Source organism: Dromaius novaehollandiae, chromosome 1 (genome assembly GCF_036370855.1).
Source record: "Dromaius novaehollandiae isolate bDroNov1 chromosome 1, bDroNov1.hap1, whole genome shotgun sequence".
In the NCBI taxonomy this organism is placed as follows: Eukaryota; Metazoa; Chordata; class Aves; order Casuariiformes; family Dromaiidae; genus Dromaius; species Dromaius novaehollandiae.
This window is the reverse complement of record NC_088098.1, coordinates 156,598,596-156,616,250: the sequence shown is the minus strand read 5'-3', so window position 1 is coordinate 156,616,250 and position 17,655 is coordinate 156,598,596. Positions and strand designations below refer to the sequence as shown.

Here is a 17,655-nt window from a genome sequence, read left to right as displayed (position 1 = left end):
TATTCTTCTGTGAAACTGCACAGCACAATCTCAGGAGAGTTCTTTGTGATTAGACAGATGCCGATTTGTATTTGGATAAAAGATTGTTGACCAAACTGGGAATGGTCCACATGTATTTAACACAATCAAGTTAACTGTATGCATACACAGCTGATTTTACCATTTCTGTGTGTATGCAATATGTATATGTGAGTTTTGAGGTTTTGCAAATGATAACTTAATTTCATTCAACTTGCCTTTGGTTTTTGTTTTTTTTTTCCCTAGTAATTTCAACTATTATTTTATTATCAATATCAGAACAGTTCTTTTCATTTTAACCAAATGCTTATCTAGCCAGATGCTTAATCTTAATCTGATGTAGAGATTTGAATTGAAAGGAGCTTTTCTGCACTATTTTCTTTGGTCTCATATCTTGTTATTCCAATGTCTTAGATATTGCAGCTTCTGAGTTTATTGAGGAAATGCTTCTAAAGGCTGAAATTGTCTGGGAGGAAAAAATGAAAGATCCTTTATCTGTTTCTACTTTATCTCAAGAAGAGCCATATGAAGAGATCATCCACGATCTGCCCACGCTTTCCAATAAACTGTAAGTGTTTCTTGTTAAGAGTGACACACTGAGGCCAGATTATTGTTTGAACTCTGTTTGATGGCTCAAATGAGTCTTCCGTTTTGGAAATTTTCTGAATCCTCTTTTGTGTTTGCATCTCTCATTTCTTTTTCTCAACTTTAATTTTATACATACAGACTATGAATAATATAATAAATTGTTACAATTGCCAGTAAAAATAACCAGCGCTACCTTAGCAGAATTATTACAGGTTAATACTGTAGACAATAAGGTAGCTAGGAATAATTTAGTAAAACTACCATTGCTGATGTGAGAAGCAGGGACAAGTCCTAAAAGTAAAAATAATAGAAGCAATAACAGATAAAATGATGTCTCCAGGCTGTTAGATTTGTATTTAGATTTGTACTGTATAAAATTCAGGTGGAATTAAATAGAATTCAGCAGCATGAACTTAAAATTTGGTATTGAATTGAACATAGAGTCAATTTGTATCTTAAATTTTAAATTTTGACCTTTTCCTATATTTTTACAAATCTTAAAAGACTGTCATGGTATGTCAACAGAGGTGGAAGCTGTGTATGAAGCAGTAGTTTTATGTAGTACAGAACAGATTGGTTTCTTAAATTCTCATTTCCAGATATTGTGATCTGTGAGAATTTTAAAAGGTGCAGATAATTTCTTCGTAAAGTATGCAGCTGCTGTGTAATTAAAGCAAGTTGGCTGTGTAAACTTGTAAAATATTGTCGTCAATTTTTCTGTGTTGACCACCAAAGTATATTTTGGAAGCATATTAAACAAAAATACTCAGATTATAGAGAGAGAGATGGAGAACATTTTCTTTTATTTTATAATGATTATAATTTATGGTCTGTGGAAAGTATTTGTGATATATTAAAATCTGGAAGAAATAAGCAATTGTCATGAATGGTCAATCTGTTGAATTCAGAACTCGATAGGATATATTTATATAGAGTGACAAATGCATATTTCATGCATATTTCATGCACCCAGAATATTGTTTCAGCTGGGTGATTGGTAGTCACACTGACATGCATAGCTGGACTTAGGACATAATTGCCTATGAAATTATTAATTTCTTACGCTTGTTAATTGCTCACAAAATAAGTAGTCCTCTAGCCTAATCCACTGTTTGAATATCCTGAATCATGCTCTTGAATATTGTGTGGCCCTCAACAGTCTTAAGGAAAGTCAGAAGTTTGAATTCTGAGGTGTAAAACTAAGGTTTTACATTCTCAAACATAAAGAAAAACTATTTTTTATTATTGGTAAACAGTTTAATATCAGAAGTAGAATCTCCTGTGACATTATAATGATACCTATCTAATGAGTTATTCTTAAAGGTTATGGAGACACTGATAACTTTTTGTTGCTCTTGACCATTAGATTCATTTCCAGTGTCTTATATTCTGGAACTTTGTGCTAGATACTATTCTTTACATTCAAACCCATCAACTTTTGAAATAAATGATTGGAGCATGGTAAAAGTGCTCTGAGAATCTTCTCTCCTTACCCTTTCCTTCCTGAAATGTAGATGAAGAGAGCTATTTTTTGTGAGATTTCTAAATGGTTACAGTTTAAATGTCAATAATACAAAACTGCCATGAGTAATGAACCTCACCAGAAGTCTTAGAAAAGCAAAGCCCATTGAATGGAAAAATGAAGGAAACAGATTTATGTGTGTAAGTGGACTGAGCATCCTCTGTAGGATCTATTGGCAGCTTAGACCAAACATGATTACACCTGGTTTGGTGGTGCTTAAACAGTCTACATGAGAACACAGTAATAGGTCAAACCAAAGGTCTGTTTAGCTCAATACTCTGACTTCAACAGTGCTCCATTGCAAATGCGTAGAGGGAAAATATAAGGCTGTGGTAAGCTTGAAGTAGTTCCTCTTTGGTACATACATTTTCCAGACTTTCAGCAGTCTTAGGCTCAGGGATTTCCTTAGCACTAACTAGCTCAGGTCCTGCTATCAGTGCAGAAGGGCAGCAAAGACTTCACTAGCAAGCCAGGAATTCCTCTGACATGGGAGAGCTCTTGGAAGGCAGAAAATTGGTGTGTTTGGCCCATGCATGACCCAGTTGTGACTACTGAAAATGTGGAAAACTCTGGATAGTCCATACAACAATGTCTGCATATTTCCAGTTTGTTTAGGAGCAGTATCTCTAATCTTACTCTATAGCCACTTGAAAATCACACATCTTTTCAAAGCAAGTCACCTCAGCTCTATAGTAGTAAGTTTGTTCAACAGTGAAAAACAAAACCTGACATCTGCTTACGGTATATTGAATTATCTATTCTCCGGAGTGACTATTTCTCTCAACTAATTATGGAGGCACCTAGATGACTTGGTTCCAGTAAATTCTTACCGTTGCAATGGCCAATGTTGAAAGGAAGGGATTCCCTCTTCATGCTCTAACATAGCCTTTAGACAGCCATGAAATACACTAGGATGAAGATGAATCTCTTTGTGCCATCCTTGTGTACCAGACAGAATTTTTTTAGTACCGCAAAGAGGACCACGTAATAAAAGCCCACATTTACTTTTCCTTTAGTCTATATTGTATCCACAGTAAATGTTAACTGCATTTTATGTTCTCCTTCTTGATTTAGGGGTAAGCAAAGTTTTTGCTTTTACTTTTCTGATATAAGGAAGTATGTTTAGCCTGAGGTGATAGTTTTACAAGACTTAATATAACTATGTGTTGTGGCAATATTTGACTCTCGCTGCTAAACTCACTTCTAAAGCAGAAGAAAACAATATGCGAAAGGAGACTCAAAAATGATGAACAAACAATTGTGAATAGCTTGTGCTGTGTCAACAAAACCAAATTTTGCTTGTTCTAGATTAAATTACAGAATTGATTTCTGGAAGAACACCATGGAATAGATGAACTGAAGGTCAATATTTTTACTCAGTTAAAAAAAAAATTAGTTGTCAGTATGTTTTTATTATTCTAGGTTATCAAGCAGACCTAGTTTCCTTTAGGCAATCACTGAGTTCATCCATCTGAACTCCTGTTATTATGATGCCATTATTCCAGTGTTAGAACACTGTCCTTTTATAGTTCATCTCCTGAGTCTGTTTGTCCATCTGATTCAGGAAGGGTGAACTAAGAAGGTGATTCTCAGGAAATGCATTTTGCTCATTTCTATAATTTATATTTTAACAGCATTTCATGATAAGGTTTTACAACTTTATTTAATGCATTACCGCTTTATCAAAGTGTTTCTTACTATTTTGCTAAAGTATTGTCATTTGTGAATAAAAATGGTGGAACCTGGCCCAGTAAAACGTGTGGTCACTGGACTTTAAGGAGTAGGAAGCTGATGTCGTATTAGAGATCACATTGTTATATAATCAGTTTGTCTTTCCTTTCTGTTGCCAGTATGAGTTTCTTTGAAGGATGACCAAGATAATTAGCTAAAGGACAGAACAATTAGTAAGTAGTTTTAGTTCTAATGGTATAGTCAGAACAGATTCCCACACTGCATTGGCAGATAATTGTACCAGAAAACATTAATCAACATAGCTTATGGTTCAGGAAATAAAATGGCTCTATCAGTTTAAGGTAACTTTAGGCTTGTGGTATGTCTTGAATGATCACCACAACAATTTGGGTTTAGTACATGTATTTGTAGAACTTTTCTAGGTGAATTTTGCCCTAAGCTCACAAATAATCTAGTCACCAGTAAGCTAGGTAGTGTTAAGTACCAACATATTGGGAACTTAGTAATGCTAACTTAGTCATGTTATATATTTTACAATATATATTTAAGCAAGTGAATATTAATTACAGTAATGGATGCATTTCAAAATCAATGGAAGAATGTAAAAGCATAGATGGATGTGTGTGAGTCAACTGCAGAAAAGAGATTACATTTTTCTGTTTCTTACAAAGCATTTCCATTTATAACTGCTTATGTAGCAACTTGCATTTCAGTTATTCTAGTGCTTTAGAACGCTCTGCTAGTGTTTCATCCATTTTGAAGTTTTCTTTATGGAACTTTAAAAAGTTTTTAGATTGAAGTTTCAGAGTTTATGCAGTTTACAGAGGTTAGCTGGCTTGTAAATTGTTTGGAGGATCTCAAAGTTTCCTATGGAAGGATCACAGTAACAGAACTGAGAAGTTATAGCTCTCCAGCAAAAGCTGTAAGTTAGAAGAGCTCATATGAAAATGTCAGTACAGAGTCTGTCTTGATGTAAAGTTTTCTATAACATCTTTCTACCTAGTTAGAAGCTGCAGTAGTAATTCAAATATTGATGATAAAACTATATAAGTTATTTGATTGTCAGCTCCCATTTTTTGCCATTTATTTTTTATTGAAAACCAAGAAATAGTGGAGGATGACAACTTGTAGAAAAACATCTCACATTATCTAAAAAAAAATTATTACGTATATGATGGCTTATACACCTAACCATGTAAGTGATTATTCCTCCATATAACATGCTAGATTTTTTGCCAGTTATATATGCCAGTAGCAACAGTCCTTCCTTGTTCAAATAAGATTACCCTAGATAACTCCCCTTCTTGTCTATTATGCAACCTCATTTTGGCTCAAGCCTCCCTTTGTGATTAATTATCTATTAATTATCTATTAATTATCATTGAAGATGACAGTTCATGCTAATTCACTTGCTTGCATTAACATAAAATCTTCTTTTGCACTGTCCTGCAGTGGAATTTTCAATGGCGCTTCTTGACTTCATCTTGTGACTAATAGAAATATATATGAATGTTAAAGAAATATTTTTCTAAAATGCCACTCTGTTTCATGGAAACATTTTATTTCAATTTGTTCTATTTTTCATGGTGTCTTCTTGAACCTAAGTCAAAATGAACTGTTTGAGTGATCTTAATCTGTTTTTTCTCTCTTGTAATTATTTACATTTTTGTTGTAATACGAATTATATGCTAGCATTTCCATCACTTAAAGTCCTATTAATGTCTCACAAATGCACATAGTTGATATGATATTCTTCTGTACATCAGTACTCGGAACACTTCTGCTTGTTTAAGTCATGTTCTGTGGTTTACTGCTATTCATATGTATTAATGCTTCCCATTAAATGAGTTTGTTTTACATTTTGTGCATTTTTGTCCTTTTAAGTTCAAAATGCCTCTGCGGAAACAGTAAACGTTTTTCCCCCATACTTTGCTGTCCTCTACAATCTACTTCTCTTCTGCAACACTTGAAAAGTTTATTTTTATCTGGATATGCTGAGTTTACAGCCAGATTTTAAAAACAATGTTTCTAAAGTGTGTTGTACAACTAGCACAAAAATGGTAAGAGTAAATGGTAAAAGTTAAATTTCTAGCAAAAAAAATCCTGGTTCTTCCAAAATTAAAAGAGGCATCTTATGTATAATAAAAAGTTGTAAGTGGCAATGCTAACATTTTTAGTATTTGATTTCATTTGGCTTATAATTTTCTTTAACATTTTTCTCTTTACTTGTGGTTAAATATGAAAATAATTTAGTCCAAAGAAATTTGGGCAGTTTTGGAGAATAGCAAAAGACTATTCAAAAAGAAAGTGGTATTTAATTATGTTCTGTTAAATTCTAAGTCTGGGGAAAATGTGAAATAGTGCCAGTCACTTGTGCTGCACCGTGTCACAGCTATTTTAATTCTTCTGCAGCCTAATCAATGGTATCTTTTATTGTATGATATCTAAAAATTGCCAAGGTTCATGAAAAGAGTTGGATAATGGCTTTTCTATTCTACAGCCCAAATCAAGACAAAAGACAATAACAGTTGGCTCTTGGGTCTTTTGATTGTGTGATTTTGGTAAATAAATTTGTGACAGAATCATTTTGGATCAATCAAAACAGTACATGAAAAAATTAATTTCACTGGTGTCCCTCTAGACATTTTAATATAAAATGTATGAAGCACAACATCATTAGAAAAGAAAATGTCAATATTTCATTACAAAATATTGAAACCAATTATTTCAACATTTGCAAAACATTTTTTCTGTCTTTACAAATCAAAATTTCATCATAACTGATAGGATTTCATCAAAAAACAGTTTTGATCATATGACTTTTATTCCAGTGGAAAACTATTTGACACTGGTTTCCTAAAGGGTTCTGCTTAGGTGTTTTGCCCCTGTTTAGGACTGCACCTTTCTAAAATTGTGCCCACACTTCATTTCTGTTCTCACTAGCAGTTCTTAACCTAGCTGTGGGTCCTACTTCGCTTCATTTGAGTAAACTTGAGTGTTTGTATTTCAGTATATACTATATACTTGAGTGTATATATAAAATCCTGGCTTTATTATAACCAGTGACAAGGCTCACATAACCTAGAGTAAAAATGAGATTTTTTTTTTTTGAAGAGAGGTTGATATCTGGGCTTTATTCCGTAGTGGAATGCACCATTCCCATATTCCCACACTGAGTCCACAGTTCCTGTCGAAGAAATTGTGTATGCATTATGGCAAGGAGCTGCCATGAAATTGTCTCGTTTGCACTCTTAGAGGCCAGAACGTTATTTTTGAGATACTTGTGGACTCAACGCGAGGAGTTAATTCCTTCCTAGCTCCTGCGGATGTACAGCACAGCCAAAATCATCTAAGATTTTGGCATTGTTGTTGTTCAGAAGTGTTGTATGGTCTGAAGCATCGGTAGGGGAAATATCACCACATGTGCATGTGTATACATATCACCCAGTATGTGTATTTGTGTATGTGTATGTGCTGTTTTTGTACCATATCACAAAATCAAAGCAGCTTTTCTTCTAAATAAAACAAACTTGCATATTGACTTTTATTAAAAAAAGAAACTTTGGATTTTAATTTTTTTTAACTGCAATGCCAATATCTTTATTGAATTATTTTAAAATATATTACTTTTCAAAATACTATTGTGCAGGTTAAGTATGCATTTTAAATTCGCTTTTCAAAGTACCTATTGATTTGCCAACCTAGTGCCATCAAATACAAACTCATGCATATTCTGTTTGGCTTGCTTAGTTCTGCTTTAGAACAGATATCCATAAAGGTGAATTTTAAATCAAAGTGTTTTGCTGAGACCTGTATGTCTTTGAGTACAGACCAACCTATGTGAACAGTCTTTGTTTCTTACCTTTTTTTTTCTACTTGGATCAGGAACTACTGTCTCAGCCCTGAATTATATCTTAGTTCTATGTTTGTGCCACCCACCTCTGGCAATCTTTTGTTTGTCTGACATCTTCAGAAGGAGTGTAATTGCTTTATTGATTCTCTTTGCAGCAATCCCCTGGCTTTACCGATTGCCAAGCAAGACAGCTTGCTGGAGAAAGACACCATGTTTAAAGATGCAGCTAAAGGTTTATGTAAGCAGCAATCTCAAGACAGTGAACCTGAAAATGTCGCGGTGAATGGTACAACCAAACTTGAACAGGTAATGCATGCAGTTTTTTGAAATGCTGGTTAGTGCTTAGGCCTGGAAATTGCAAATTTAATGATAAAGCAAGCCTAAGAACATAGTAATTTATTTTTTCCCTCTCCCCATGACAATATGATTTGCACTGTGGGAAGAAGCCTTGTCTCCTTGATCACTCCCTGTGATCACAATCTAGGCCCTGCAAAGAGTTTCCTCTCTGAAAAACGAGCAGCTGCTTTCTGCCAGTGACTGGTGGCAGGTCAGGGGCTGCAGCAGTCGGGGGGCTGGTGGCAGGTCACACTCTACTGATGGCTCACAACCGGGAGGGACAACTGTTAGTGCGGTCCACAGTATGCTCTTGTCTTCAGCTTTGATTTACAAAGGAAAGAAATATAATCTAAAACAAAATGAATGTTGAGGAAATATTAAGTTGCAAAGTCAGTAACTGTAAAATTAAAGATAGGAATTGCCAGCTTTACAGCTGCTGATGCAGTGTTAACTCCCCTTCTTGTGCTTACATACTAGTATATAGGCATTAATTATTTAGAGACATGTTATTTTTTTCTCCATAGGACCGCAACCTCATTTCAGTGTATGGGGCGAATGCGAAAAGAGGCAGTTACCCATTGTTTGGATAATTGTAAATCTGGCATGTCCCAACTTTAAATGTTTAGAACTTAAATATTGGGGGGAGGGAGGGAGGAGGGGGACTTTATTTTTTATTACATTTATTCAAGAAAACACATATTCTAGAAGCATAGGGAGGGGGAGGAATATCCATTTAAAATAATGTAAGTTTGAAAGGTAATAAAGGAGCCAGATTCTGATTTCATTTAAACCATGTTTAGTTCAGAAGAGCTGCCCACCTGCCTTGGCAGGAGCCTGCACACCTGCCATGGCTTCCTCTTGAATAAGTTCCAGAGGAGTGCGTTAATCATATGAGTTCAGTCAATGAGGCCCATCCCTGAACATCCTCAGCTTTGGAATCTCATCTAGCACCCCGCTTCCTATTCAGTCTCTCCCTCAGAAGGGATCACTTCTGATGGAGTTGGCATCTATCTTGTTCTCATTTCATACAAATTCTGGCCTTGCTGACTGTGTACCGATGTGGTGACAACATGGTCAATCTAAAAACAATTTTGGTAGAGAAAATAAATGCTTGGAACTGTCTCCGTGTTAGGTGGGACCCTCCTATAATTGAGGGGGAAGAGAGAGATGTTTAACTCAGTCTTGCTGAAACTACCAGTTGCTTCTGCCTGTTTGATAGAAGCTGAAGTAGACCAGGCCATATATACTTTCATCTGCTCATTTCTGTTTTGCTGCAGACCTAGCTAACATTTTTATAGTTTTTTGTTATTTCCAGGCTAGATTTTTCCTTTACAGTCCATGCAGTAAAATGCATATGGAAGCTGATTGAAAGAAAAGCAGCAAACTTCAGTGAGAAAGAGCAGAGGTCTTCATACACCTCCCCCATGCCCCTCTACCACAATGTTCCAGAGCCACTTCAAGGTCCCCATGCATTTTCAAAAATATATTTCTTCTGCTATTTCACCATACTGCAGCTTTGTGCGGTGCTCAAAATTCAAAGATGTGAGAGTAAGCAGAATTAAATGTGAATCTCTTTTAGTCCCATTAGCTAATAATTTCTGCAGAAGTCTCCCTGTGAAATTCTGCTGTACATGAACAAGAAGGAATATATGTCTTCTGGTCTTTTAGAAGCAGTAAAAACTGTACAAACTTGGCCCGATATCTGCAGTTGCTGAATAAGGAGTGATGCTCCTTTGGAAGCAAATAATCAGGAGCAGTGCTATCTGGGAAGGTAGTGCTAACAGGGAATATAGGTTAGGAACATGGACCTATTTCAGCTGTTACACTTTTAAATGACTGGTTACATTAAAACAAAAAAACTCATAGATTAACACAATTTCTCAGTTGGCTAGGACTTAATAAGAGTTAGCTCTTATGGAAAAAAGAGGAGAAAATAGCTTAATCACTTGAGGAAATAACTCAGTTCTAGTAAACTAGAGAAATCATTATTGCCTTCATATTTTATGTTCTTGATATGAAATCATAGAGGTCAGACTATTGCATGGAGGGTGAAGTAAGACTTTTGACACTACAGACAACTTCCAGAAAGGTCGTTTCTAGAGATATTTAACTGAAGTCAAGATGCTACATTTTGTCAAGATGAAAATATGAGCACTTTTTTTTTTTTTTTTTTTAAGTGAAATAGGTGGCAGCCCGGAAGCTGGCCTTTCTCTCATAGCTATTTTTTGTTTCAGTGTGCGCTTGCTGATTTTTTTGCCATATTTATTGGCAGTCTCAGTTTTTACTGAACAGTAAGCTGCGGTAACTTAACCATATTGCTAGAGTGCTTTGTTTCTTCCATTCTCTTCTCTTTTGGAATAAGGCACTACCGATCATGAGCGGGCCCCAAGAATCAAGAGACAGTAAAAAGTATTATAGTTGAAGCAAAGCAATCAAGACCAAACTTTCTGGCTGCTTTGAATATTCTTGTTAATGTAGCAGCAACTTTTTTTGTTGCCATGTGAGAAGGAGGGATTTTATTCTGTACTATTTGGCACACATTCAGAACTGCAGGTGTATGTCATATATGTATACGTATGTATAATATGCAGATCTGAATTTTCAGAGTTGATCTTTACAAATAGCACATTTTATTATTATTTTATTATTGTTGTATTTTATTACTGTTTATTATTGAGAAGTGAAATTTTTATTTATTGCTGATACCAACGGAAAGCTTTGAATATCCGCCCCCCACACATCTCTTAAGTATACAAATTGTAATGAGGTTCACTATAATTTATTCTTACCAGTTGCATTCCAAACTACATTCAAAGTAATTATGTTCTATTTAATTTTTCATTAGGATCTGTGGAGTCATTACTTGGATTTTATGTTCATATATTATTAAAATAGATCAGCATGATATTTCATATGCTTTGTGTCAGAAATATCATACATGCATAGGCAATATGCCATGCAGATTAGGCCTTTATTGGGGGATCAGAGAGAAAATTTTCATTTTATTACATCTGAAACATGCATTTTTAATACAGAAAGCTCTAAACTTTTTTGGCTTTGAGAAAAATAACAGCTCAGATTTATATGTAGCTTCAATTTTTTTATTGCAAAAATAATGAAAAAGAGCCTTAGCAAAATATTATTTCTCATGAAGTAAGATTTTTATTACACAAAAAATAGGAGATCAAATGACTACATTGATAAAGCATTTTTAGTCTCACTTGGCTTGTACTAGCTTTTTCTTTTCCTAGGTAAAAGCTGTTCTTTGATCATCTGTAATTTCAAGGTCTGTGCTGCCAAACAAAGAAAGAAGTATGAATAATTCCCAAAATTTTAGCATAGTTGGCAATTTCTTTTCCTCTCAGCTGGGAAGGATATTTTTCTGATTGTAGATTGAAATCACTGGCCTGGAATTGAATTATGTGCTTCATTCTACAAACAAAGATAGATTAAATCTTTTCTTTTTCTTAATTAGGCCATTCTTTTTAAATATTTCGTCTTTGGCACATAATTATTGTTTACATATTGTTGGCCGCATAAACTGTGTGGCCAAGTATCCCCTGGTGCCCTTTTTATTGTTCTAGTTATCACTTACCACATGCACAAGGGACAGCAGTGTATATCATAGTATTGCACATAAAACCTAGAATGCATGCTTATTTCAGTGACACAAGTAATTAAAAAAATAAAAATCACTAGAGGTTATTATCTGAGTAGATTGTGAACACACTTAAGTGTATCTAATTTAAATGTGTAAATAGGAATCTTCGTTGTTAGCATTAAAAGATCTCAAAACTAATAACCTACTGAAATGTAGTTATTTTAGAACTTGTGTTGTTTTTATGGTTATCTTTCTTTTATGACTGTCTTCTAAAATATGCACCATGTTACTATGATAGCCAAATACAGGCAGCAAGGGAGAAAATGGAGAAAACTCATCTGTGTACTCAGGAGAGGCGATGAGCAGAATAGATTTTGAAGGTGGCCTCAAATAAATTATTAATAATGTAAATGGTGTTTATGCCTAGGTAAAATTGTTAGTGAGTTAAATGCATTCAGAATGTCTTATTTCTCATTCTGCTATCTCAGTTTAAATGCAGTTTTTAGGTTATTTACTTGCTCATTGACCTAACTGCAAATTTTAATGTAACCAGTTTGTTAGAAAATGCTGAATCACCAAACCCTAAACTTTGTGGAAAAATATGTTGGTTGTGAGAGATTTGGATTCCCTCACTTTCTCAGCCAGGAATTTAACTGAGCACTGCACGTTTCTACAGACTATATTTCTATATCTATCTACAGACTCAGCATCCTTGGCTATCCCTATATTATAAAATAAAACAAAGCAGGGCCTGGCCCCAGGGTCTGTGGCCCATATGGGATGGCTCAGTGGACATCCATAAGACAAAACTCTTTTCCTCCTCAAAAATGTGGCCATTTCCAGGCTACTTACTGGGCATGGCCATTGACATGTGACCTGAATCATACACAGACTTATCTACACAAGTGCCAGCTAGTTTTGGCCCCAGCATGGGCCAAAACCATGCAAGGAAGTGTACCAACAGTTCAAAACGTATGGAGAACCCCAGGCCAGTGCTATAATCCATCTCCAAACCCCTCTTTTATTTACAAATAAAGACATAGTTTCTTTGTCTCCAGCCTAGTGTAGATTTAATCTTTATACAAAATGAAAGTTCCAGAGGATGAATTACGAGAAACTTGCTCTATGGCACTATGATATGGGAGTTCTGAGTTTTGATAGGACACAACAGAGTAAGGTATATACATGATCCCGGGTTGCTTCTGCAAGTGAGTTGAGTCCACTAATAAGGGGGGAGGCTATAGGCTTCTGCTTATTAGTTGCTTTCTCTCTATGCAAAACTTTAAAAAGTCCTTGGAGTTCTTTTGTGCATTTTGTTCTATGCCAACGTGCATCATCAAGAAGAAATGTCAAAATTTAATTTACTTTTTGGCCAAGTAGAATTTTTGATTTCTAGCCAGCCTTGCATCTGACAGGCGTGATAAAAAAAGCAACAAATGCCATCTTCTGTGTGACAGAAAAATCTGCAATCACTTTTGTGGAATGAGGAAAATACTTCCAGAATAGGCAGACAGAAAGACATAGACCTAGTGGGCAACCTGTGGTTTCCGGACAACCTGTGGTTTCCAGACATGTATGTCTGTTTTGGGAGCTGGAAAATACAAATATTTTAAGAAGAAAGTTAACATTTCCCAACTCGATAAGAAAAAAGAGAATAGTCGTAGTAGCCTTTTGATAGTTCTTGCTGCTCCACTTTTCTGAATACATATCTTCTGAAAGAGATGGGTCAGCGAAATGAGGAGAGTGGTAAGGTACATGAGAAGTAAGCTCATTGTGAAATTTTCAGCTAGCGTATTTGTGTATCTTCACAATTTACATGTGTAAGTAGGTACATTTTACATGTATATTTTAAAAAAAACAATAGATAAGGTAAATCTAGTAAATTAACTCCTAGAGCTACTTATTCCATTATATTTGCACATTTATGCCTTTCTGGATTTAATGGGATGAGAGCTATTTTTTCTTCTGCCTTCTCGTCGTTGTATGTCTGTGTAGTGTCTGTGTACGTCTGTGGTCTAATACTGACTCTTGCAACTATGTTAACGCATATGAGCCCAAGAAGTACGTAAAGTTTGTATTTTGGAATTTGTTTTCCATAATATAGAAGTGTGAACTGAGAACTCATCAGAGTTACAAACTGAGAGAAACCCCAAACCCTTCGCTGCTGTTATTTAGTAGGCTTTGAAGAGCAAACAAATGTGTTCTACTTCTAAACAGTCTTTGTCTCTTTGTCTCAAGCTTGTTCACATAATTTTAAAGAGAATCTAAAGGCAAGCTGGAATATTTTTTCTAAGGGCTTTTTTAAATTGGTGATGATTCCTTTGGTGTTTAACCTTTTATTGAAAATCCATAAATATAAGAAATCAGGTTAAAATTTCCTGAAAACTTGAGGGGGTGGGGAGGTAGGAGTCTTCACTTGATCTATCCAGACTGTATGTTCTATAGAGCTACTGTTCTAAGGTATGTTTTCCTTACATTTTTTTGTGGGATGCTACTTTCTCTGTCTAGTTCAACATCTTCTTGCAGAGGGAATGCAGATTCGATGCCTGCCTTTCGTCTTTGAGTGGCTGAGTGCAAAAACTTTGAAAAAGCTTTTGCTGATATTCCTGCTGTTACATGCACATGAGGCTTACAAATGCCAATTTAGCAGTCAGCATTTCTTACCTGTTGGTAGAGCTGATAAAAAAAAGGAGACAGCTTTCTGTGAGGATGTCGTCTCTTTCCTCACGTACTTATTTTAAACACTTTTTTATGGAATGTATTTGTTTTTAGAGGACTAGTAAGGAAATGATTAAAGTCTAGAGCAGATTTTTCTAGTTGCTGTAGCATTCTGGAAGTGGTAGCTTTGTGAGGCCCCCAATATTATTGCAAAAAATCACCAGGATAGGGCTGCTTACAAGAAAAACAAATGCAGTAGTAGCTGTAGTGCTTGAAGTGGACAAAAGAGTAGAGGTGTGCCCTTCGCAGCCAAAAGACACTGCAAGGGCTCTGGCACTCTGCAGGATCTGGGAGCTAGCAACCCCTGCTACGTATACCTTTCTTCTGCGAGGAGCTGTGGCTTCATGCTTCCCATGCTATATTTCTTAGAGTTACTTTTGCTCTACTTGGCAGTTTCTTTGGAGTGATTAAGCTGGTGTCTCTTTATTCAGTACTGGACTTAAATGAAGACAAGTGGAGGCTGAGTTGTGCAATGAAAGCCAGGTATAATAATTGACAATTTGTTTGGACTGTGAACAAATGGGGATACTAGGATATTAGGATAATTAAGCCCATTAGAAAGCTTGGAAGGTAAGAAAAATTGTTCATAGTGGATTGTCATGAGTCAAGCATGTAATAAGTACAGAGGCAAACAAAAAAAGGAAAAACAGAAAAAGCATTTGAGCCGTCTCTTGGGTTTTTAGTGCTGATATGAGAGCAGTCATTTTTGACAGGTATCTTGAACCCAATTTTTAGTGTAAAACAAAGTGTGGAGTTGATATTCTACAAACTGTATTTGTATTTCTCTCTTTGTAGACTAGAGAGGTTTTCAAGGTTTGTAGCTTCAGTTGTACCATACCAGTACATGAATGGGAGTAAAGCTGGTGAAATATTTAAATAGAAAAAAAGGACAGGATTTTGTTTTATCTCACAAAGGCTAGTGGTTTTGTGGTTGTGATGTTTGGTGTGGGTTGTTGGTTTTTTCTTGGCAAAATAGAAGAGTGAGCATGCCATCTGTTTTCTGTCTGTTTGTTGATACTGATATTAAATACTCCCATTTTTAGAAGCAAAATATTAATAGGACCAAAGCTCTATGGTTTAGAAAAGATATAAAATCATATCTGATTCATCCTGCTTATTTATTCCACAAGCTCTCTAGTGTTTGCTCATGGTTGCCTCCTAACATGGCATGGGAATGAGTGTTTGTATATATGTTTCAAGCAACTTGGAACAATGAGCCAGAGTGATGATGTTAGTCTTATTTCACTGAGATGAAAGATGAAATTATTCTGCAATATCACACAGTGCAGCACTGACAAATTTAGGAAGAGAACCCAGAACTGTTCTCTGAAGCAGACCGTGAACCCATGAAAACTAGGTGGAAGTTCAGTAGGTTACATTGCTATCCATAGTCATTGTGGTCTGCTCCTTGCCAGAAGCAACCTCCTGGTTCCCTCAAAAATCTCCCGGTCTGCTTGCTGCTTCCATCCCTGCTTCCAGAGACTGAGGGTGAGCCGCTGCTCTCTGGGAAGGGGCAACATCGGCCTTTTTTCCGGGCCTTCACCTTAACCACAACACTAGAACAAACACGTTTCTTCTCTGTTGTCTAGCCTCAAAATAGACACCACAGAGTACTTTTGCAGTAGACTCAAATCATTCTGCCATCTGTCACATGAGAATTTGCTGTTTCTAGGTGTTGCACTGACATGCAAAAATACTTTTCTTTGGGCTGACATGAAAAAAGAATTAACCTGTGTTTTAAGTGGAGATCATAATTTATAAGCACGCTGCTTGGGATATCACTGTTTATTTTGTCTTTAGTCACATTTCCCTTATCGCTGACTCTCTTTACTTCTGTGTCTAATTTTTTCTTTTGATAATTCCTCTGTTTCCTTAGTATTTACTTTGCCTTGCAGGGCTTATATTGTTCCTCCTAAATCTGAACAATGCTTGGCTCATTTTATTCACCAGTTTTGGCTACAGTAGGTGCTTCTGAATCTCTTCTGGTCTCCTTGACAACATGATTCCCCCTTCTTATTAGCTTGCCTTTATTCTGCAGAAAAAAAATTCTAATAGAATTTTAAATTCTATATGATGAAGAGTAATATGAGAGCTTTGTTCAATATTAGGCAATAAATAGTTTACAAGTGCATTGACTTTTATAGTCTTGATTTCTTCTGCCATAAACAGTTAATGAAGAGAGCAGGGGAACTGCACTAGAGCTGGGAGGCTTTATGGATTCAGGGATGGCAAATGGCACCCAAGTAGGGGTCTGTATTCTTAAAAGCCCATCAGACTCATTCAGTTATACACCTTAACATTGATGATGGTGTTTGATGTCCTTCTCTTGCTTAAGATTAACAATGTGTAGTTGTTTGGGAGTAGTGACAACTTTCTAGTTTTCTAGTGCATTTTTCATAAATTTCCATAAATTCTAGTGATCTAGTCTTATACTTGAGCTTAGAACATTACAGTACGGGGTCACTGGTTGTGAAGTTATTTTATTTCTCTGTATAATTTTTCTTTTCCAGATCAAGCTAATGCCTCCAGCCCCAAATGATGACCTGGCTTCTTTGAGTGAGCTAACAGACAGCAGCCTGCTTTACGAGATTCAGAAGCGTTTCAATAATAATCAGATATATGTGAGTTGCTTTGAAACTGCTACTGCAGTGTTGCTATTCATTGTCAACAGTCAGCTTTCACAAAAGAACAAATGAGAGGATAGGAGGAATAGAATTACTTTCGTAATTACTGGACACTAACTTGGCCAGTACCCATGACTAATAGTTAAATGGAACAGGACATATGTGTGTGTAAGCCCTAAAATTTCTCAAGCTTATTTAGGAATAGCAGACACAAAATCAGATTTAGGATTCAGATATAAAAAATGGAATAATGCTTCAAATAGGTTTGAATAAAACCAGTGTGTATGTTTTTTTCACAGAGAAAGTGTATTGGTAAAATGGGATGGGCATATGTGGTCTTCTCTATCAAACTACCAAAAGATCCCTCCATCTTTAACATTATGTTAATCTAATTTTAATTGAGCATGTGATTACTGGAAATTGAAAATAAATTTAGATTTTTAAAGAACTAAAAATCAGCATGGGAGATATGATTCATTATCATTTCCTATCATCTACACAGATCATTCTCTCTGTACTGAAATGTTAGTCATTTAGATGCCAAATGAAAGAATTATAAGGAGATATCTAAAGCAAGTTTTCTCGTTTTTGCCATATTAAACACAGGAAGCATTTAGTTAGATATAGATAGCTTCTGCATAAAAATGTGTACATGAAAATTTTGGCATCCCTGTTCATAATCCCTTTTTCTAGTTTATTGAAC

The 17,655-nt window shown here is 35.6% G+C and overlaps 1 protein-coding gene across 3 annotated transcripts in view; it reads left to right on the top strand.

Moving 5' to 3' along the window:
- The window catches only part of MYO16 (myosin XVI), a 385,095-nt gene that overhangs the window by 188,582 nt on the left and 178,858 nt on the right, over positions 1–17,655 (top strand). For all 3 annotated transcript variants that reach the window (XM_064504083.1, XM_026102455.2, XM_026102457.2), the window contains 3 exons: positions 433–586; positions 7,829–7,979; positions 16,839–16,949. In XM_064504083.1, coding sequence (XP_064360153.1) covers positions 433–586; positions 7,829–7,979; positions 16,839–16,949 — 416 coding nt within the window. The remainder of the gene's footprint in view (positions 1–432; positions 587–7,828; positions 7,980–16,838; positions 16,950–17,655) is intronic.